Genomic DNA, 22,076 nt, shown 5'->3' with positions numbered 1-22,076 from the left:
CGAGCGTCGGTGCACAATTCAGCAACACGAAAATATATTTGCGGAAAGCAGCACTTTCGCATCTTGAAGAGAGAAAACTGTCCAATACCACTGTTATGCATTGAATTCTTATTCCAGATCAAAATTTAAAAGCGACTCTGGCGTTTATTTATTTATTTATTTACTTATTTATTTATTTTGCTGCAGATTCGCTTTGACTCCAAGTAAGAGTGAGCCCAAAATATCACAATGAAACATCATAAAAAAGTACAAAAACACTTGCATACAAAGATACATGATACGATCATGCTCATATTACAGTACACAAATAAAATATTAAACGAACACATCACAAAGTTCACACACTGAAGGCTCTCAAGGTATCAAGAAAGATTTCCACATTCGAGCCATCCACTACGCACTTCGGCAGTTTGTTCCAGTTGGCGGTTGTGTTCACAAAAAATGACTAAATGTATTACTATGAACTGGATATTCTTGAATCATTTTTCCATTGTTATGACGTGTGCTTGCGCGGGAAGCATGGGTAATGTACTGTTGACAATTGTTTTCAAAATTAATAAATTATTATATATAAAATACAACTTCCGTCTGGCCTCTGTGCGTCTCGCCAGGAGTGATTCTAAGCCAAGAAAGTTGATCATTTTTTGACGCTGTTGGTTCTTCTGCATCGATTTCAAATAAATCAGGCTGCGATCCCTTGTACTCCTTCTAGTTTAGCTATGATTTTGCTGTTTATGGATCCCATAAACAAGAAGCGTACTTGAGGCGAGGCTGCACCAAAGCCTTATACGCCGCCAATTTCACCTGTAATGAAGCTTTGGGCAGCTTGCGTCGCAAACACCAGAGGGAGTTCAGGGCACTCACGCAGATAGTGTCAATATCGGTATCTCAGTTCAAAGTGTTAGTGATTTGAACTCCAATGTAATTTAAAACGTCGGCACCCTCGCAGCAACCGAGGCATCCTCGCAGCAATGATCTCGTGGAGGTCCCAAATCTGGAAGCAAACGCGAATAATGAGAGGTGGAAGCCCAGAATAATTTTGTGATTAAAAGACAACCATCGCCGTAATTATCCTTTTTGTTGAGCTTTCGCATATATCATTTAACCAATATTTACCCCCCTCCCGATCAAACCACTTACTTTCTTGTACGGACGAAAAGAAACTAAGTGGCTTTGTTAGACGCAAGGTTTTTATTCGCGAGAGCATAATTTTGTTGGCAGACGTGGTGCTCTCCGCCTGAAGCATGGCTACATGGGGTCACGAACTTACGTAGTCAAAATAGCTATGTCTTTATTTAGAAACAAACCAAGATTCTTATAATTTTTTATGCTTATTTACGAGTTTGCGTGGCCGTTTGGCTACCGCGCATCGGACTTTCACTAAAGGAAGAGTGGTTATGCACAAGCATATTCATGCTTAAATGCCCTTTATTATATTGGCCAGCTCCTTTGACGCCGTTGGCCAGCATTGGTCTGTAGCCTCGTTGCTTCCTACGGTAAACGGCCATTTTTCTAATCTAGAAGATCCAGCTCATAATGAAATGCGCTGTGAATGTGACCTCGGAATAAATGATGAAACTTTACAGAACCATGACCAGAAGCGCTTGCGAGCACGATTTTGTCCTCATCTTAAAATTTTTTGTCGTATAAACTACGTTTGCAGTTTTTTTTTACCCTCATATTTCTCGTTCAGGCAAATGGGTTTTCGTAAAAAATAACTTCTTGAAAAAACAATTAGTATTTTAACAAGAGTAGAACAGAATTCACGAATAAATGACTTATTGATAGTGTTTTAAAAACCACATGGCACTACATCTGAGACCAAAAAGAATGAGTTTTTGGATTGCAAGTTTTTCAACCGTTGCAATGCAAGCCGCACTCTGTCGGCTCGATCGTTAATCTGGGGCAACAACGTGCAATGCATAAGTGATGTTGCTGTGTAGGATAAGTGCAAAAACGAAAGGACTCCCCAGCACAACTCTGAATTTTACTCTTCTATTTTCTGTCGAATCAGGCGAACGACAAACTCTGCCGAAGTTCAGCGCAAATTCAATGCAAATTTGAGGATGAGCACGAACGAGCGCTGCGATAGCATTTTCTCTTGCAAAGCATCGTGTACACTATGGCGCAGCCTTCGAACGACAACGAGCCGGTGGCAATCTGGCTGATGTCACAAACAATAGACTCGTGTTTACACCAGAACCCTCTCTCTTTAATCTTCTTCTTCAACCAGATAGTTCACAAAACTTTTCTTTTCAAACATTCTTTTCTGTTTTGCTTCAAGGATGCCAACGTTGGGCGGCCGTGCTATTAGAGTGTTACCAGGCTATCGGGACACATTGTGTTTTCCCAAGCAACTTCTCAAGGACCAAGCAACACACTTTCTTGTTACACAAGAACAATATTGCCAACAAGCACGTAATCAAGAATGCCTCTGCAACAACAGCGAGAGAAAAGTTTTTTTTTCTGAAACAAATTGTCCTCAGAACAGAAGCTTGAAGCCCGACTTCTCTTTTATTTTGTACTTATGTTTATTAAACTTTCAGGCACCGGTTTTAAAGGCGAATTCTTCCCACCAATGGCTTTTTTCAAGGAAAACAAAAGCCGTTGTCTTCATGATTTATGGTGCGATGCGCGTCCTGTCCCCAAGACTCGTTTATCATCCTGAAATTTTTCATTGCTTTGTATTGGTTTTATTTCGGGACGAACCTAATGCCAGCAGCACTGCGTGCCGTGGAAAGCTCGGAAAGCAGAAGCCCATCGCTATTGGAGATCAAGAGTCGCTGCCGCCGCAATAGGCAGACTTATCTGAGAACTTGAGCCCTTCTTATATCTGCTAATTTTCTCCAGATTACGGTCGTCTGGAACGGCTCGGAGGCGCAAGATTGGCTCAGGCAGGACGATCACGTTAACTATGAAAAAATGGGATGAGCCCGTGGTGAAAGTTGGAGGGACTCTTGTGATAATAAACGCACCCAGACAGAGCCTCGTTGCTAAACATTACTAAACGAGCGTTCAGGAGAGTTCATCAGCCACTTTTAATTGCGTCGTGCCTGCAATAATGTGTCCTTTGTCTCGCTCTCGTTATAACGGTTTGCTCTCGTAGCATGTTCTGTGCTTTTCTACGAATAATCTAGCGTAGCTGTCAATGCCCCGTTCCTGGGTTGAGTGACAGTGATGGCATTGCAACCGGAACACCACTCAAGTGCGCTGTCCATTCGTATTCAAGAGTCCTTCAATACTGTGGTATCACCGTGTATCGTAATAGTTCTTTTTTTCTCCAGGTGCTTTCTTTCTGCAGAATTGTTCGCAGAGGAAGCGTATAGAGGTTCTATCATTGTCCACTTCTTTACCCAACGTTTAGCTAATTCGAAATGAAAAGTCCCATTAGCTGTGAGTGGACAATTACTTTTTCCTTCTTTTGGTCCAGTGTACCGTAGGTGGTGCGTTCAACTTTCCTTTGTGAGCGAATCTTTTGTGGTAGCACTCGCTGGCCAGTGTCTGACGCTTAACGGCGGAAAAAATTGCGTGTAAATAGCACCGGAAACTGGAGGTTCACTGGGGTTCTGGTTAATGGCGTACATCATTCCACACTTGCGTAATATCTAAAAAAAACATCACAGGAGGTTACGAGTTCTTAACGCGAGTGACCCTGCTCAGACTAAAATGATCACGAAGAAATGCAGGTATACTAAAGTTGATGTTGTTCATTTAAAGGTAGCTATAACGTCTTCGTTATCACTGAAATTCACTTTTATGTGTTGCATATGTTTTGCATATCATTAATTAGATCTCTGCTTCGAAAGACGTGGTCTATGCATGTTTTCCTGGATGCGGTGACCGTTCCTGCGTTGGTAGCGAGTTAGTCGGGTTGAAGGACATTTATGTAATTGGCGTTGGCTGCCTGAATGTTGCCAGTATTGGGCACAGCAGTCCGGGTGGCGTTGTGGTTAGATTATCCGCCTTTTATACCGAAGGTGCTGGGCTCGTTGGTGGGACTTCAGCTTATCGACGCCGATGCCAACGGCAACGACAAAAAACACAAAAAAACGCTGTGAAATCAGACTTTACGTGTATGTTTGCGTGATATATTTCAAATTACTAACTCTGCCTACTGTGTGTCCCTGCAAACTGGACTCCTTCCAACTCAAAAACGCTGCGATTATAAGGGGCCCATAAAAACTAGTAAGTGGAAGCACATACTGTTTATAATTCGCACCATTTTGTTCTCATTCACTTACATGATCAATAACGAGGCAATAGAACCTGCAGACGCACCTAAAAATCTGGGCGTCTCTTTTTCTCGTAACATGTACTCAGGGTGTTTCAAAATGCTGTCCACGCATTCATTGTTTACTTGGCGCACTTGTTTGCTTTCGAAGTTTACCCCGAGCATTGTTCCAACACACAGTTGTGTTTTGAATTTGATCCAGGGGCATAGAGTGCGTGTGTATCATTATAAGGGCTCACAGTCCAGCAACTGTACTTGCTGTGCCTTCTCTCACACTGATACAATATGCCTCGTGGCTGTAGCTGCCAAGTTGCCCACCTTTCGGTGTTTAAATGAACTTGAGGGCCGTTCGTGACGGGCACTGCAAATTCGTTCAACATGGTTTGGGTCGCCTCGCCCACCCCTGCCTCGCGCTCGTCTGAGTCCCAGCTAGCACGTCTTAGCTATATTCTGATGTAGTTCACAGCCGACAATGCAACGCCGGAAAAAGCGCTCTTCTAATTCAAAAAGCGTATTTTAGAAAATTGTGTAAATTCCAAGGTGAAGCAACTCGTCTAGGGAGGTTTTAGCAAATAAAGCCTTTAGTTGCGAGTCAGCGGTTGTCCTGTGTCTTTCTTTCTCTGGTTCCTCGTCTTTTGCGCCGTTTTACGATTAACCTGTACCAACTAGTCCAACTCAACGATTTGCTAAATCATATTGCGAGTTCTGCTAGGGCCGCGATAGATATTATGATCCTTCATTCAGGGAGACGCTCCGAGTCTCCTCTTGGAGTTAGGGCATCAAAGTATCCTGTTTTTGCAGCCTCAGTTGCCGTGACGTCGACGCCAGCGCCCCCAGTGGTTACTCTCTCCCGCCGAAGCGGCCGTTCCTCGTCCAACGCCAGCTGCAGCATGGACGAGTTCGACGCGTGCATGCGCAAGCTCAGCAGCATCACCGAGTCGGACGAGCTTGCCCTGGCGTCGACCAGGCACGAGCTGGACATACTCTGCAGGTATGGCGTCCACTGCGCACGCATATGTATCTCCAAATGTCGATGTAACGCAATCCAGCAGTCGAGCGCTGATTAATTATATTCTGTAAAGGGACCAGAGGACTTTTGTAGCATTTCGTTTTCGATTGATTTGTTCATTGGACGCTACTTCTGGTGACGCTGACCGCGAGGATGACGTCACGCTGGTCGTAGCAGAAACGTCATGCCCATTACTTGCATAAACGAGTCCCACGTTTATGCCGCAGCGTCGTACCGGCACTTTGGCCGATGATTGACAGAGCATGTCGACGCGTTCGACACACCCGAGAGCTTCGTTGATGCGAAAGCATTATATGGCTCATGCAGCGAAAAAGGTGTCCGCTGGAAGTGTCCGCTGGAAGTGTCCGCTGGAAGTGTCCGCTGGAAGTGTCCGCTGGAAGTGTCCGCAGTACGTGTCCGCAGTACGTGTCCGCAGTACGTGTCCGCAGTACGTGTCCGCAGTACGTGTCCGCAGTACGTGTCCGCAGTACGTGTCCGCAGTACGTGCCCGCAGTACGTGCCCACAGAACGTATCCACAAATCGCGGTACCAAGTCACGTGATGTAGGTAATGGGGTATTTATTTATTTATTTGCGAATACTGTTGACCGTGGGGCCGTTATAGTGGTGGAGCGTGACACTTGGAGTAACATGTTTCCTTTTGATTATACAAAAACACAAAGTTCATCTTCATTTACACAACCATAGTTCTTCCAGCGTAATGCTTTTATTTTTCTACAGAAGCAGTGTTAATAAATATTCACTTTTAAAACAGTTATTTCACGCAGAAAAGGAAAAAAAATTCTACATTTCCGGCCTTCACCTTAGGAGAGATGTAATTACCAAGCGGTTAGCCGTATGACATTAAAAAAAACTTTTTAGTGCGAAATGCAGATAGCTTTTTCGAACGTTTTTAATGTACTGGACTTTAAGAGAGATGCTGGCAAATCATTCCATTCTGCTATCGTCCTCGCAAAGTAAGAATTAGCGTACACATTAATGCGTGGGTTCGGGGTTTGGTAACAGTATTCATTACTTGCTCTCAGATGTGTACTGCTAAGAAAGGATGTAGTATGCCGTAACAGGACCTAATAAAAGACCAGATATAACGAAGTGTCTTAGCAGCATGTCGTAACTAAAAATCGAATATAACGAACAAGATCGCATATAACGAAGTGTCGTAGTATGTCGTAATTAGAACCCTAAATAACGAACAAGACCGGATATAACAAAATGTCGTAGTATGTCGCAACAAAAAAAATCGAACAGGTTACCCGCCGGGGTGGCTCAGTACTTAGGGTGCCCGGCTACTGATCCGGAGTACATGGGTTCCAACTAGGCCCTGACGTTCAGACACTGGTCACTGGAATCGGCCAGATTCGACATATGTTGTGGACATTTAAAGTATACCTGAATGATGTTTAGCTCTCATACGACTCACGCGGCCTACACAAAAAGTCTGCCATGGGTACCATTATATGCGGTTACACCTTCAAGATATTCAAGTCGGTTGCCTGCCGCGCGGCAATGGAAACTTGTGCAGGAGTGTCAGTCCTCGACATAAAAGTTGAAAACGGTGTGTCTGTCCGCTGCTTACAGCTTTCATGTCAGTACTGCGCGATGCGGCTGGAAAGTTTTCACCTCTTGCGACAATGTCTTTTTCTTTTCTTTTCGAAACCATGTGCGGACGTCGAACCAAGTGTTAGACCGTACTTCGATATCCACAAAATCGAGAATCAAACAAACAAAAAAGAAAGGAAGCGCATAGTAAGGCCCTTTTTCATTCCATCGTTCTTGTTTGAGCCTATATAAGACCCGTTCAGAGAGCGAAGACTTGTTTCCTTCTTACCAGCTTAAATGCAATCCTTACGCAAATATGCTTCATCAGACGGGAGCTGGTTAGGCTCCAGCGAAGGCATTCGTAAGCAAATTATTAGTAGGCCAGGAATTCCAGACTTTTAGGCGTGGAATGCACATCTCGTGTCCGCAATGTGCTGGGTTGCCGTCGCATGCTCGCGGTAAAACACATCTTGAAAGAGCAAGTTCCTTGTGCGTTACTGCCTTCAATCGAAACTGCGTGAAAGTTTCTTATGTTGATACTTTTTGTTTTTGCTTATGTTAGACGGCTCGCTTTGACTTTGTCTGGAATCATTTCTTCAAATTAAGCGGCGCAACAGTGAGGCTCCTCTTATGTTTTTACACAAATTTTATTCAGGCGTTAGCAATGAACTCGCTCGTCGCGGAAGTTGTTTCATTCCGATAAATCGCAAGTCAGAAGGAACAAGCTACAGATAATAAGCGCTGACTGTCGACAGAAATTTATCACAAATAACATCATCACAGATTAGGCAGTGCATGAGCATCAGTAGGGCGGTTATATGTCTATAGTAAATTACTAATGTCGCCGTTCTCCTTTCGACATTCTAGTCGTCGACCGCTGTCAGCTTACATGTCGGTAGTCTATCGGTAGCCTATCCAAACAGACCAATTTCGATCCGTCCTCATGTCCCTTTAGTGCAAAGTCGTCGTCGCTGGCGCTGTAACGCAATAAGTCATGACAACGAACCGCGCTGATTGGTCCGAACACATTGATGACACGTGTGACGTCAAGGGAACTCTCCCTCCTTCCACCCTTCTCGGCGGCGATGCGGCCATCCCGCCGGACGCCCACCTTCATGGATGAATATGAATGGATGTATAAGCGACCGTGTGTGACCATGCGTGAGGCATGGTCGCAGGCATGAAACACAGTAGGGAGTGATTCGTGCGCACCCTACACCTCTACCCCTACATTGAGCACAACCAACAATAAGCACCCTTGCCCAGAGTTAATCAACTGGCGTCTACATTACAACCCCACTCATCTGTCTCTGAAATTTGCTGTAGGACAAGCGTAAACGTCCAGTCAACGTTTTTATTATTAGTGTCCTTCTATAGTCGCTGTACCTCTTTAATGCATTTTCAGGTTTTACGCAGAGGTTGAGAAATTGTTCTTGAACGCAAAATTGTTGCTTCCTTTTGAATTACTCGCACATGTATGCACGCATGTTGGGCGCAGCAAGTGGAAGATGGGACACAGGTGCGTGGACGAGCACATGTCCCGCTGCTCGGACCGGCTCAAGCAGATCCTCTACAACGACGTCGTGCACGGCACGAGGCAGGTCATGAACGAGCTCTGCAGCCCCGGACGCATGCAGAATGGTGAGTGTCCGAAGCTCAAAAACACGATCGAGGCTAAGGTGAAGTCTTTTTTTCGAGCGTGCATTTTAAGATACACTGGCTTTAGCGTCTCGCAAATTCGGACGAAATAAAAAAAAAGAAGCTCTTGGTTTACTTAGGGCAGGGGACAGTCGGATGGTGTGAAACAGTTTTAATTAGATGTTTTTCCACTTGCCGGGTATCGACAAGTTACAGCCGTATAAAAGTGAGGATAAGCAATGTCCACAAGATGTAAAATATAGTGGTCTAAAATCACCTCCAGTGAACACATTTTTGTCTCATTCCACCCTCTCAGCTGTGAAGAGTGGGTCTCTGAAAATGAGGAATGGGGGCACCGGTAAAAACGCTCAGAAATATGTTTTCTGAAGTAAGATGCACTGAAATCAGTGAGTAATGTGAAGCACGGTTCCATTCGTTTTGTTCTTCCATATATATTTTTTTCTGGTTGTGGCATTTAGAGCACGATGTTTCTGTTCTTTGGCGAACGAAAGAACGTGTTTCTCTTTTCCTCCTTTTTTTTTCACCGACTCCGTATTTGTTCCAGATCGTCCGCACTTTTTAATGCGGCCACAAATAAGTTAAGTGGTATTTTGTTTCTATGCTTCACTTATATTTTGGTTACAAATTAATTGGCACAGCCCACAGTATCAGGCCATTCGAGGCTTTGCGTTTTTCAGGTGTTTTTTCTACCAAATTATAGACAATTTATTTTCAGTTATTTCCAAATTCTTTCTGAAAAAAAGAGCTCTCAGCAATACTGGCTCGTATCAACTTATTGTGAACAATCTTGATCACGAAACTAAAATCTTTGCCGTGTAATGCGCGAAGAAAACGTCACAATACGGGACACACCACTGGTGCGCTCCTGGTGCCTCCTGTATTGGAGCAATTTTATAGCCTCTCTCACCACAATAGAATGCATTACCTCACTCAGCAAGCTGTCATTTCAAAATAATTATGCTACCCCTAACTAAACCGAAGTGAAGACGTCCATTTAACTTCCTTTATTGCGAAACGACATAACGCGACACGTCTACTATCTGAAGAGACATTTTTTCCGGAACACTCAGTGGAAGGAGTTAATCTAATCGAAAATCACAAGAAGATAAATAGTTAGACCTAAGCAGCGAACAGTAGCTATACATCATCGGTGATTCTCTCAACTGCTTTCCTGCAAGACAGATTACTTATACACAGACACTCACGTCGGAACAATACTGTGTAACGTAAAAAAAGATCACACGTCATTAGGCCTCTAACACATACGTGATCTCTTCACTGCTGCTTCCGGACAAGACAGAGGACGGGGTGGGACAACGTACCATCCTTTCCTCACCTCATTCGTGTCAGTCCTCCCAAATGCGTCGTGCAGAAAACAACGGCGTTTCTAGCAGACACATCTGCAGCTACGCATGTCGATAAATCCTTAAAGCCTATGTCAATAAAAGTAACAAAAGTAAAAACAGCGCTAAATTTTGCACAAACACACAGAAAGGACAGACAGGACAGCGCCCGCCCTGTCTGGTCTTTCTGTGTGTTTGTGCAAGAAATAGCACTGTTTTTACTTTTGTTACACGATGTTACACCAACTAGTCCAGCAAGAGGTACTGTTAAGCGAACTATGTCGATAAAGCCTACGTCGATAAAGCCTATGTCGATAAAGCCTATGTCGATAAAGCCTATGTCGATAAAGCCTATGTCGATAAAGCCTATGTCGATAAAGCCTATGTCGATAAAGCCTATGTCGATAAAGCCTATGTCGATAAAGCCTATGTCGATAAAGCCTAATTCAGATGATAGTCGTCGGCTGATTTTTACTTGAGCATAAAGCAAAATGGATGATGGCTAGTTACTTTTGCGAGAACTAAGTCAGAAATCACAAATTTTTGCTACAAAAAATTTCGCACACCATTCATTAGTCGATGATTTAAAACAAAGATGCTAGTATCTTAGTACCGTCTATTTGACTATTTGTAAACTTACTGAGGCTACTCATTCACGAAATAATCGGACTGTCCCACTCCACACACTAATACCTTCCTGCTATGCCCGGCGTTTGGCTCGGCCGGAACCTTCCATTGCGTAGACTGCATAGTAGACATCACTCTTTATTCTTTTTAAATATATTCATTTAAACTTCCTTTTCATCGTGTTTAGATTGGCCGTCGGGTTTGTTTTTTTATGCCTGCTAAATACTGGTGTCTTTCGCTGCATGTTCTCTCTTTTTTTTTTATTGACGGTGATTCACCACTCGAGGGACACGGTGCAACTGCCCGGAAGACTCCTTTTTTCGAACACACGTTCATTATTTAACTTTCATTATTATGGCTTTCAATAAACAACCTAGTTACGGGTCAGCGTGTGTTGTGTGTGTATGTTTCTTTGTTTGTCGTGTGTTCTTGCTGCGTTGTTTTGGTTACGAATTTAACTTTCATACTGGTTTACACCTTCCTCTTCCGCTCACATTTATCTTCTCGCTCCCACCGTTACCCACTGCACTTGTACCTATGAAAGACTCAAAGTTCGTGTTATCTTGAATTCCACCAAAAAGGCTTGATAACTAATATTCCTAACAGCTTTCCTTTATTTTCCAGCTCAGTCAAGCACAGGTCCTCACTTTTCTTTCAGCGACAGGCAATGCGACTACGCACATTGTAAAATACCCCAAAAAACCTCACTATGCCTTTTTTCTGTTTCAAAAGAAAATGTTCTTAAGTATCATATATTTAAAGCTCACTCGATCTGTTGACGCATGGGCGTTTTTGATTTTGACGCTCCACACCCTTTATTCGACAGTATCTTTTCTCCCATTGTGCCACATCGCCCGAGTTCACTCCTGGGTGGCTCTCGCTTCTGTACAAATCGACGCAGTGCGAAGTCGAGTGAAATCAAAGAATCGCATCAAGCGGGTTTTCCGGGTGGCCCGCGCTGGCGCCTATCTCACTGCACCGGCGGCTTCACCGCAGCACGACCTGCAGTCATCGACGAAGCCATCAGCGCCGCTCGGCGCAGGCGGCATCTTTGTGCGCCATAGCCTGTAGCGGCATGCGAGAGCGAGTTCATCTCTTCAACGCCGTGGGGCAGGCCGTGGCGGGCTCGCACGAACAGGAAGCGAGCAGAAAAAGGAAAGAAAATAGAGATAGCATTAACCCCACGCGGAAGCAAATAAAAAAGGTAAAAATAACCAAAGTTGAAAACAGATACCCTCCCCCACTCCCCCGCCTTTTCAAAAAAAAAAAAAGTAGCACTCAGTGGCCGAATGTCGCGAACGGCAACATGAGGAAAAGTTGAGCGCAGCGCCACGGTGGTGTTATATCACGTTCCTTTTTCTACATTTAGGATGCGACGCCCCTCATCCATTCCTTTCTTTCTTTTATTTGAAGCCGTTTTCATCATTAGCGGAAGACTTTCGCGACGATCGAAGTAGCAAAGAAACATAGAAAAATGAAAGAAGACAGTAACAATTGGCCAGATGAGATGTGGGAAAGAAAGAGCATAATACCGGGGGTGGCCTTCCTCCTGTTCTTGGAGCAGAGGGACTATCGGATACTGCTAGAGAGAAAGATAAAAAGCTGGACGTTGATCAAATTAGAAAAGAAAATACTGACACCAAACTTGCTTCAATAGAAAACAAACGCTTCTATACAAGGCAAAAGCTTCAGGCGCAAACGTTTAAACACTAAAAGCAAGAAATGCTCCTCAGCCTTGGCCTTCTCGCCGGAAAACAACAGAGCGAAAGAGAGATAGAAAGGAATGGATGAGGTTGTCGGTAAACTTTCATTCCGGCGTTCTCAAACTGCTTCGCGTGTGAAAGGCTTCTTTCCTTTTTGTTCGCTGGCGCGCCGCGGTGGAGGCTGCACCGTTTCGGCCCCAGACACGCGTTCGCCCTCGTGGCGTGATGAACGATGACGCGCGAAATTGGCTGCGCGATATCGCTCAGCGGCATCCACCCCTGTTCCCTCTATCTCTCTCTCCCCCCCCCCCCCTTCCCTTTCGGATGGCATGCGTGAAGTTGTGCATCGGTCATTCTGCCTCGTGCTCAGAGCGCCGCTCTTTGTTCGTTCTATGTAGGCAGTGCTCCGCTCATCAGAAGAGAGCAAGCTAAACAATGTAACACACTTTTACATTAAAAGAACGAACCAAGGGTCCTCTGCATTTTAAATGCGTTATCACCCTCTTATTCGGGAATCAGGACTTACGCTTTCGATGCTGCCGAAAAGAAACATGCAGAATCTTGTTCGCATTTCGATAAGCGGCGTTAAAATTGTGGCACCAAGAAGAAGAATGCAGCCACCAGAAAGAAAGTAAGCAATACCAAAAGCAAAATATCTAGGCTGCCATATTCGAAAACCACTTCACCGCAGTCTTGTCGTGTGATTTTGACAGAGAAAATTTCTCTCGCTGCGCTCGCCTGAGACAAGTTCCGACTTAAAGAAAAGTTACCGCTTTGCAGCGCAGTACACGACATTCGGAGGCCGTGGGTTTAGATCCCACCGGCGGCGTGGCCTTCTTTTTTCTACTCTCGACAAGATTATCATGTATTTCAACGACTGCACAACTTAGTCCAAACCATCATCAGCACCAAGCTTAAAAAAAGATTAGCTCCATTCCCCTAGACTCTACTTGATTTCAATGACTGTTGGCGTATTTGGTGTGGGCCCGTAATACAATGAGCCCCTCATCGTCCTACGTCAGTCGACTCCGTATGAAGTTACCCACCGAGGCTTACATGGAGTCACTTGTTCTCAGCTTTTATAAACGAGTGAGATTGATGATGTCAACGTACAGCCGTTTAATGAAGAGAATACCTGACACCTCGCTTGTCTACCCATCTCGTCCACAAGCCCAGCTCCAACTGCTATGCTTTGCGAGACGTTGTGAACACACACTGCAGTGTTGTGCTGACTGCCTCGCTGCTGTGCAGACTACCTCCGCCTGGCGCCGTGCTTCAAGAGCCTGTTCGTGGAAGGCGGAAAGTGTTCGCAGAAATACAAGAACATGATCCAGTGGTCCAAGGCGTCCACTGACATGACTGAGGCTGCCAACGTCGAGGAAGGGCTCCGCAGGACCTGCTGGTATGCCGGTTTCCGATCACTTCCATCGCGTACAAATCACTGCTGGGATAGTGCGCGTGGAAACAAAATGGGTATATGGGTTAGGCTTAAGTCGTTGAAACAAAATGTGCTAAAAATGTTGTTTTCGATTGAGATCTTAACAAAAATTTTTGAGAAAAAAAAGTAGCCTTTCTATCACAATATGGAGCGACAAAAGCTGGCTCAAATCACTAGTTAAGATTTATTTCGCATCAAGTACAGCCTTGTTATCTATCTGCTTGTAAGACCGAAATTACACTTGCTTATTATTAAGAAGTCTTTACTTCTCTTTTAGCAAGAAAAATTGAATGGCTCTAAAATCTAAGTCCAAGTGAAATCTATTCTTGCTTATGTGAATCAATTTATACAATTTTTTTCTTTTACTACTTGTATTCCTTGTCGCTTCGGAACTTCTCACCAGCTAATGCTTTCAAGGTTTCGAATCGGTACATTTTAATGGTAGCCAGGTACTTTCTTTTTAATGGGGACCATTTGGAAGTTTCGGTTCCCTTGTTCGTCGCAATGTGGCGCCCCGGCGATCGCCCGCTCCCGAAAATACAGCCTGTACTATCATCATCGTCATCATAAACATAATAATCATCATCAGACGCTTACGTCATAACGCGAGCTGCTGTCGTGTCTGCCGAATGATCGTGTCTGGGCATTTTTCTCAACTTAGAGAGGGCGCGTCAATCGAGCCATAATGGCGTCTTTAAAGAGGACTGGTTATGTGGTGGAGGAAAGAGAACACAGGAGAGGCCCAGTCTAACCCATTTGCGTTGAGAAAAGCGTGTCGGAAGTCATGAAGCATTGCTGAACCTTCTTTATGGTGCAAATAGCAAAGGCCTAGTTAAGGGACAGCGTGGCGGGCGGACGGGCGGAGCGCGTGGGCTGTTCCCCCGCGGGCAACAGAGAGGCAGGGGAGACGAAGGGCAGCCTCAGGCAGATGGCATGACCGCTTCTTTCGTGCGCAGGGCGTAGAGTGGCGCTTTTGCTTCCTTCGTGGCTTCTGTGGTTAGCCTAGCTATAATCGCGCTTTCTTTTAAATTGCATGATTTATTCGTGCTTGTTTGTGGATAGTGCAAACCGCCTATGAGACAAAAGTATTTTTGTCCTAGAGTGTAGAACAATAAACGAGAGACGAGGAAAAGTTGTTCTCTAGTGTTTGAAAACGGACGGCGCGAAAGCGAAGCGGCAGACTGGTGACGCATACATTTGAGGGAACTTAGAATCGACGACATCGACGATGAGCAGTGTTGTGAAGCGATTGAATGACAAAACTAGAAGCGCATTTTTGTGCGATTAGCTTTTCAGATAAGCTGCGCTCTGCGGTTGTCACCTTGCTTGCGCTGTGAACAAGCAAGCTAAAAAGGCTCGCCAGTCTTCCTACTTCAGCCTTCGCTCATAAATTTTTGCCCTTTCGTGTTTATTCGGGCTATAAGATTCCTTAATCGCGTTCGACTTGTAATATACATATATGTTTTAAATTGTGTTCACAGGTTGAAGGCGAGAAGAACGACGTCACCTTTTTCCGCGCAATGTTTTCTTGGCTAAACTGCTCCTTTTGCACTTACTTGTGGACGGTTGAAATAAGGCCCTTATTGAAGTTAAGGCCATTGTGATATAATTCATTCCTTCCGGTTCTATTCGATTCTTACCATCCGCCTGTGGAGGAGTAGGAGGAAGAGGAACCACTTTAATGAAAAAGGAGATATGGTGTCTACAGGAGAGGTCTGCCTGGTTGTCGGCCTGGCATGCTACTCCAGGTGAATGTGAAAGAAGAGAATATGAAAGAAGAGGATAATGAAAAAAAGATGAGAAGAAAAAATGAAGGGTGAATGGTGAAATCAAGCACACTCACGCACTCACAAACACACAAAAACATAATATTGCCAAAGAATGTCCGCCAAACCCGTGCCTCTTAGAAACACTAGAAATGCCTTTGTCCGGCACACTCCCGAAGTCGCGTTCCTCCAGGGTCCAAGGACATGCTCCAGGCGCACGGGGCCGTCTTGTCGGAGTCCTAAAGCACTTAACAGTGCCTTGCAATGATTGCTGAAGAGTTGGCAGTGGGATATCAAATGTGGAAGATCTTCGGGCCCATCCGCCTGTCTGAGTGACTGATCTCAATGACATCAAGAGCATGGTACAGGGCCGAAAGTAGAGAGTAATCAGAAAGAAATTAAATTACAACGAAACAGTTTGACCATACCTGCTATAGGAAAAAAAATCCGGACTCTACACGTATGTTGCAATAAGGTGTTTCGTTATTAGGACCGTCATGCACAAAAATACTCGTTCTTCAAGATGTTTTCTTCCGTCGTCTGCGCTCGGCGATGTTTGCTAAAAGCATCTTATATTTACATAGCCCCTTCTATTCCAGACAGATTATATTTTTTAATTAAATAAACTTGGTGCTTGACAAGAACTACGCGGTCATGGTGAGTCTCGGTACAAAATCAATGTTTGCATATCTAGTACGCCGTGGTGGAAAGCTTCATATTAATCTCGAGCACCCAGGATTTTATAACGAGAACGAAAATATCAGCATACGGCTGTGTTTTCATTTCGCATACGCATAGTTTCGGCCTCCAACGCCGAAATTGAACCCGTGCCCTCACACTGAGTGTCAGAACTTGATACTTACCAAGCTGACGTAGCGTGCATCACTGTTAAAAATGGTGAGGGTTTAACGTAGTTAAATCGAGTAGACGTGCAGAAACAGGTATTCAATCTTCTATTGGAGGGGCACTTAAGCTCCGCCTTAAAGGTATGGCATGACATCCTTAATGGAATGCTCATATAAGCAGAATTGACCGTTCTCTGCTTAACAGTCGCAGATGGTGGCGAGTCCTCGACCGGCACAGTGGCAGGTGGCTGTTTCTATCACAGCCACCGGTAGGCATTGTGCGAGCCGTGTTCCTCTGCCCGAGCAACTTCTCGCGCAGCTGGCGGGACGACCCTCCGAATTTACCCGCGCTTACCTGAGTGACTAGGATAAGCTCGGTAGTAACTCTAGTTGCTAGGCAAAAGTAAAAGATCGTACGTGCGTTCGTACGTGCGTATGTATGGTGACAACAGACGTTTTTAGCTTACCGTAGACGTACTAGCAGTGACGTATACCGGTATACCGGGAGCCGGCGGCGCAAGCCCAGTGACACCGGCTGCACCCCCCCCCCCCCCCCCATGTCACAGCGCGTGCGCAGGAGTCGTCTGGTAAACAGGCGTACGTCACCGCTAGTACGTCTCCGGTAGGCTAAAAACGTCTAATAGGGAGATTTCACATAGCGGAGACGTATGCCCGCTTTACGTAAGCCTGTTACGCACGCGTAGTGGTCCTACGCGGCCATGCCCCTGCCACTGTACGTGTCTGGTACGCTAGATCACTCTGGTATTCTTGATCGATGCGGGTGAGAGTATGAGGGCTTCCTCATAGAACAGGTGGGCAAGATAGCTGTTTAGCCGTTCAGCTGACGAGTGATCTGCCACTACATCAAGTGTACTGTATTTCACCTCTATTCTAGGTGTAGCGCACATAACTGTAGACGAACAAGGTGCGGACATTAAACGTTCATCGCAAATACGCCAATCTGCAGAAGTCATGAAGAAAGGTCATTGGTCTCGGAACAGGACATGAGTTGCTACGACTCATCTCATTTCATTATTGTTGATGATGATGATGCCCAATCTATCTGTGTCGTCGTACTGCTGTCCGTGCTTGTCTGTTAGCTATGGTGGCAATGAGGAAAGGAAAAGCACCGCGCAGTGGGACACTGGTGGTAACGCTGATTATTAGACTGTTTTTTTATTTTGAACACTATCTAAGGCCGCGCTTCCCTTTCTTCAACATGCATGACCAACTAGCCTAAATTTATAGTCTCGATGAAACATCCTTTAAGTGTTCCACTACTGCGCAGAAAATCACCTTTTCGAAAGCTCCGTCTACATCGATTACACCAGTTAACTCAAGCAATAACGCTGAGTAGCATTTTTATCTCGTTACCAGGAAGATATTTATGTAACAATACGTCTAATACTTTTTTTTTACCCCAAAACTCCGACAAATATATCTGATTGAGCCTCTGAACCACTCACGCAGTGCACCAAACGGCTCGGTTTTCCTGGTGCCGATACCGCGTAGACAAGTTCACAATGCTGCCGTACTGTGGCGTCAACTTAGTAAAAATCCTTAGTAAAAAAGAGAACAACGTTTTGCTCATCCATTGTCAGGTTGATGTCGCTTTTAAGGGGCGCTCCCTCTTTTTCACTGCGCGGGTAAAGCAGACACAAAGGTAAGCAAATGAGATTGTGGAAGAAAGGATAGTAAGAGAGGGCTTGGTTGCCCAATGTCAACTTATCTGGCTGGCACTTAAACCAATGAGGCCTTACTAGAGTATACGCACTCAACTGGGCGTCTTTTGTAAAGCAGCTTTTTTCTCAATAACGCTGTGCTTGCAACAGAGCACGCTTTACTAACAAAATACTACAAAGCTCGTGCTGAAGAAATAAAGGAATGCAGTTCATCTACAACTTTTCATTGATAGAACGCAAGGATAAAAAAACACCTACTAATATTTTACAAGGATGCCTAGTGCCGGATTATATAGGCATAAATTCAAACTTCAACAAGCTGCACAAAACTAAACGCACGCTTTTCGTGTCTTTACGCTCATTCCGCTTTAGAAAATTAACGTATGAAGTATCTGTGCTCTATTTTATTCGTTTGCTTTTTTCGCCTATGCTGCTAGTGCTTCTACTACTTCGATTTAGCGTTACTTTAAGTAGCTTATATTACACATAATATCTTGGTAGTTTTAAAGCTCCTGAAGATGAGTAAGACATTTGGTCCACGTGATGAATTTACTGCATAGAATCTCGCTGCGTTTGTTTCTGCTTCATTGGCTGTATTCACTTTTTTAGGTATGGCTTTCAAAAAAAGCGCAAATATCGCCACAATTTTATATGACACAAAACTTTCGATCTTTCGATTTGGGTCCAATGCACATAACCTGTATGCAGATATGCCATGAAAAACATGCCGAGTCTCGAATCTTACCTTAAGCTTGCCCTTACACCAACCGTACATTCAATGAACGGCTAATGTCGCAGTTTTACTTCACCCTTGTAATAAATAAAATAGATATCTTTTTTTTAATAAATGGTAGGTACCTGCCGCGATGGATAAGTGGCTATTCGGGGCTATTCGGGAGCCCAAGGCGGACGTTTGGAAGCCATCTGCGGTGATCGCATTACGATGAAACTGAAATGTATGAAAAACCTTGTAATTAGATTTCGCCAGCGATCAAAGAAACACATTTTTCACTCCAAGCCACTACACCTTTCCACTATCTTGCACCTCATAACCCACAGCGCCGCTTTGGCACGTGAACAGCCAGGAATTTTGAAATAATGAAGCTGCAGGAAAGTTCTCATTGTGTAAATACTTGTGCAAATATTCGGGGAAATGACTTTTGTGTTATCTCTTATTACTAGATTGTTACTTCATTCTCCTTCAGGCACATTTTTCTTGGACCAAATTCTCATTTCATTCTGAAGATTTTGAAGACCGTGTTAGAAACACAATGCTATGAAGAATCACGCGGAAATTTCGCTGAGTCTGAACTGAAGATAAATTTCTGCGAATTTGGTTCCTCTGTGCGCATGCTTTGCATTCGAGCTAAATCATGGCACGACTGAGAAAAATAGCACTGGTGATGAGAATAATTATACCAGCGAAGATGCCATATAGTAAACAATCAAAATATCTAAGCGAGAGCCGTCTGATAACCGATTTTAGCGCGCTAAGGTATTTGGTCTGTGTGCAGTGGTGGTGCTGTCGTAGTGCCGAACCCCACATCTTCCCATTTATTTCTTAACCTTACTATTCGCTCTTTATGAAGTCAGACTTTCTGTGCATTTTTATTTATCATGTTCACTTATCAGCTCGAAACACATTGTGAACATCTGCAGCACCAGTAGCCAATGTTTTTCCTCCTTTCCCATTTTTTTCCTTTCGTTTGCAGCACATTCAACGAGTATGTGCACTGCTACTACGTGCACATGCCGGAGCTCTGTGGAGAGGAGGGACGCGACTTCTTCCGCACCTACACGGAGAAGATGTCGGGGCCGCTGATACACGAGCACTGCGCCTCCTACACGTACGACTCGACGTGCAGCCAGGGCGCCTCGACCGCCGCGCCGGGGGCCACCCTGACGGCCGCAAGGGGCCTATTCGGCGCCACTGTCGCTGCCTGCATGGTCGCCACCGCTCTGCTCTGACGGGAGCCCGCCGCATTCAGAGCGACTTGTGACTTAAGTAACGCGGGGAGCATAACTACGGTGTGTGATTTTAAAAAAAAGGTAAAGGCATTTCGTATCTTTCTGAGACCACGAAGAAACCTCGACTCAAATCATAGGAAAGAGATCGCAAAGCTTCTGCGCAAATAAATAAATAAATAAATAAATAAATAAATAAATAAATAAATAAATAAATAAATAAATAAATAAATAAATAAATAAATAAATGGCCATAAGGGAAGGCACTCGCCCCCACATCGTACACTTGGCGTTACTGAATGTGCTAAAAGCGCAGATACGTCCACCGACAATCTCTGGCAAATACAGAGCAGGTAACTATTTAAAAAAAGCAACTGTTTAAAGTTTAAACACACGAGAGGCAGTTTTCATTCATTTTCGAAATTTTATGACTACTCAGGCAAGGCAAAGTGCGCGAAACTGGGCATGACTGCAACAACTTTGGTCATGCAGGGTCAGTTACTATCCTTGTTGATATAGCAGGTAATTTATAAGGACCCTTCTTTATGAGGACCGCGGAGCAAACAGGCCGCTTCAGAGTTTAAATTAACTCTACATCACTGCGTTGTTTTTGTTGTTGCTGTCAGAGCGAGAGTTTAGCAGTGTTTGTCGTTTGAGACTAAATTGTACAGAACGGTGTGAGTCGATTGCAACGTCGTTGTCTAGGCGCATACAAACTACTCTTAAAAAATGCATCTGCAAAATACTTGAAATGAGGTAATTTTAACGGAGTTCAGCCAAATGGTACGTCGGCAACAGTTTCGATACATTTGTTCAAACCACTGCCCGCTCATTTCCACGCTAGCGTTCCCAGGGCGGAGAGCTGAGATGGCAGGACGAGCGCTGCGTCATTATCTTCGAACCTGTCTGTTCATGTCGTGTTAACGCTGTGCCATTTATAAAAATAATAGGAGCGAGGAGCACGATCAAGCAAACTTAGTCTCGTTCAAATGTTTGCGTGCCGCGTAGCGCAGAACTTGGTACAAGGAACTGAGCTTGCTCCTTTCTGTCTTTCTTTCTGGAGAACAGAAATGTAAACTTCTAACTCAAAAGATAAGAGTGCGCAATTCTATTCCGACACGTTTAAATCATGTTCGCCGTCTTTTATGGGCGTCCCGCTCTGACATAGTTGTGAAACACTTGTATCCATGTCAACAGTCCAGTACGAGTTTCCTAGATCAGAAGTGGTGTCTTTCACGTGATGTTGTTCATCCTGTTTTAATTCTCCCCACAAGCGGCAGTGTGGGTCCTGGAAAATTTTCTCGCTTGCCGTTTTCCACTACCACGATTTTTCATTTCCCGCGATTGTGAGATGTCTCGAGGACCAAATCTCAGACCTAAACTGCAAAGCTTTACTTAAGCCAGATTTATTGCAGAATATATTATACATTTGCAGGCTCCCTATTCCAGCCCTGTGAAACGGTTAGACGAAGAAGCATTTGCGAGAGTCAGCGGTGCTGCAAGGTACTGGATTCCAGTGTGACGCCGCGGACTGTGGCGCTACGTCGCCACGGTTCTTGCCTGCGTTGATACGCGCAGTTAATTTCATCACTTTCGCCGCAGCGTCGTTTATTATCGTTAAGGAAGATCCATGTTTAAGCAAAGGGGAATTTATTGTCCATTGCTGCAAGAATGAATACCCTATCCCGAAGCGGTTCCTTGAATATTAAAATCTTAGCTAACGTACAAAGAGCAGATCTTTTGTCCTATTTGTCCACCGAGAAGTTTTATTTATTGGAAATCAGAGATATTAATCATTCACTGCGGAAGGAAAACTGTCGTCATGTGCTTCTGCGATTGTTTTTTTTTTTCTGACATTTGTAATTCACAGCTGATCCGAAACTTCGTACCGTTAGGGGAAGCTCAGAAACAGAGTCGAGACTGTAATTTTTGCTCAAGGCCACACTTGGCCGTCATTTCGGCGCATAAACCTTAATCAAGAAAGTAGCTGTGGAAGATAGAACGCTGCAATTTTGCACTTGACCAATGAGTCTGCTATCGCTGACTGGTGTGATAAGACCCGTGAGGTTTCTCCTGGCAAGAGTATGAGAAGTGTTCACAAAGAGCGAGTATTTAAGTGCCATTTATGAGCTCATGCATTGCTGCTCACGTCATGTGTCTCCCCGATCCCAATGACTGGCGCTGTCTCATGGGTCAATGTCTGTGTACATATTCGTTGAATAAAGTCAATTTGGCTGCAAAGTCGTTCG

At 44.5% G+C, this 22,076-nt stretch overlaps 1 protein-coding gene across 1 annotated transcript in view; it reads left to right on the top strand.

Moving 5' to 3' along the window:
• LOC144120522 (uncharacterized) overlaps positions 1-20,076 on the top strand; it is a 54,173-nt gene extending 34,097 nt beyond the window's left edge. Inside the window, exons 2-5 of the mRNA XM_077652992.1 lie at positions 5,033-5,222; positions 8,298-8,440; positions 13,383-13,533; positions 19,575-20,076. Coding sequence (XP_077509118.1) covers positions 5,033-5,222; positions 8,298-8,440; positions 13,383-13,533; positions 19,575-19,830 — 740 coding nt within the window. The 3' untranslated portion in view covers positions 19,831-20,076. The remainder of the gene's footprint in view (positions 1-5,032; positions 5,223-8,297; positions 8,441-13,382; positions 13,534-19,574) is intronic.
• Positions 20,077-22,076: the final 2,000 nt, after the last annotated feature.

Source organism: Amblyomma americanum, chromosome 2 (genome assembly GCF_052857255.1).
Source record: "Amblyomma americanum isolate KBUSLIRL-KWMA chromosome 2, ASM5285725v1, whole genome shotgun sequence".
NCBI lineage: Eukaryota > Metazoa > Arthropoda > Arachnida > Ixodida > Ixodidae > Amblyomma > Amblyomma americanum.
This window is presented reverse-complemented; position numbering and strand designations above follow the sequence as displayed.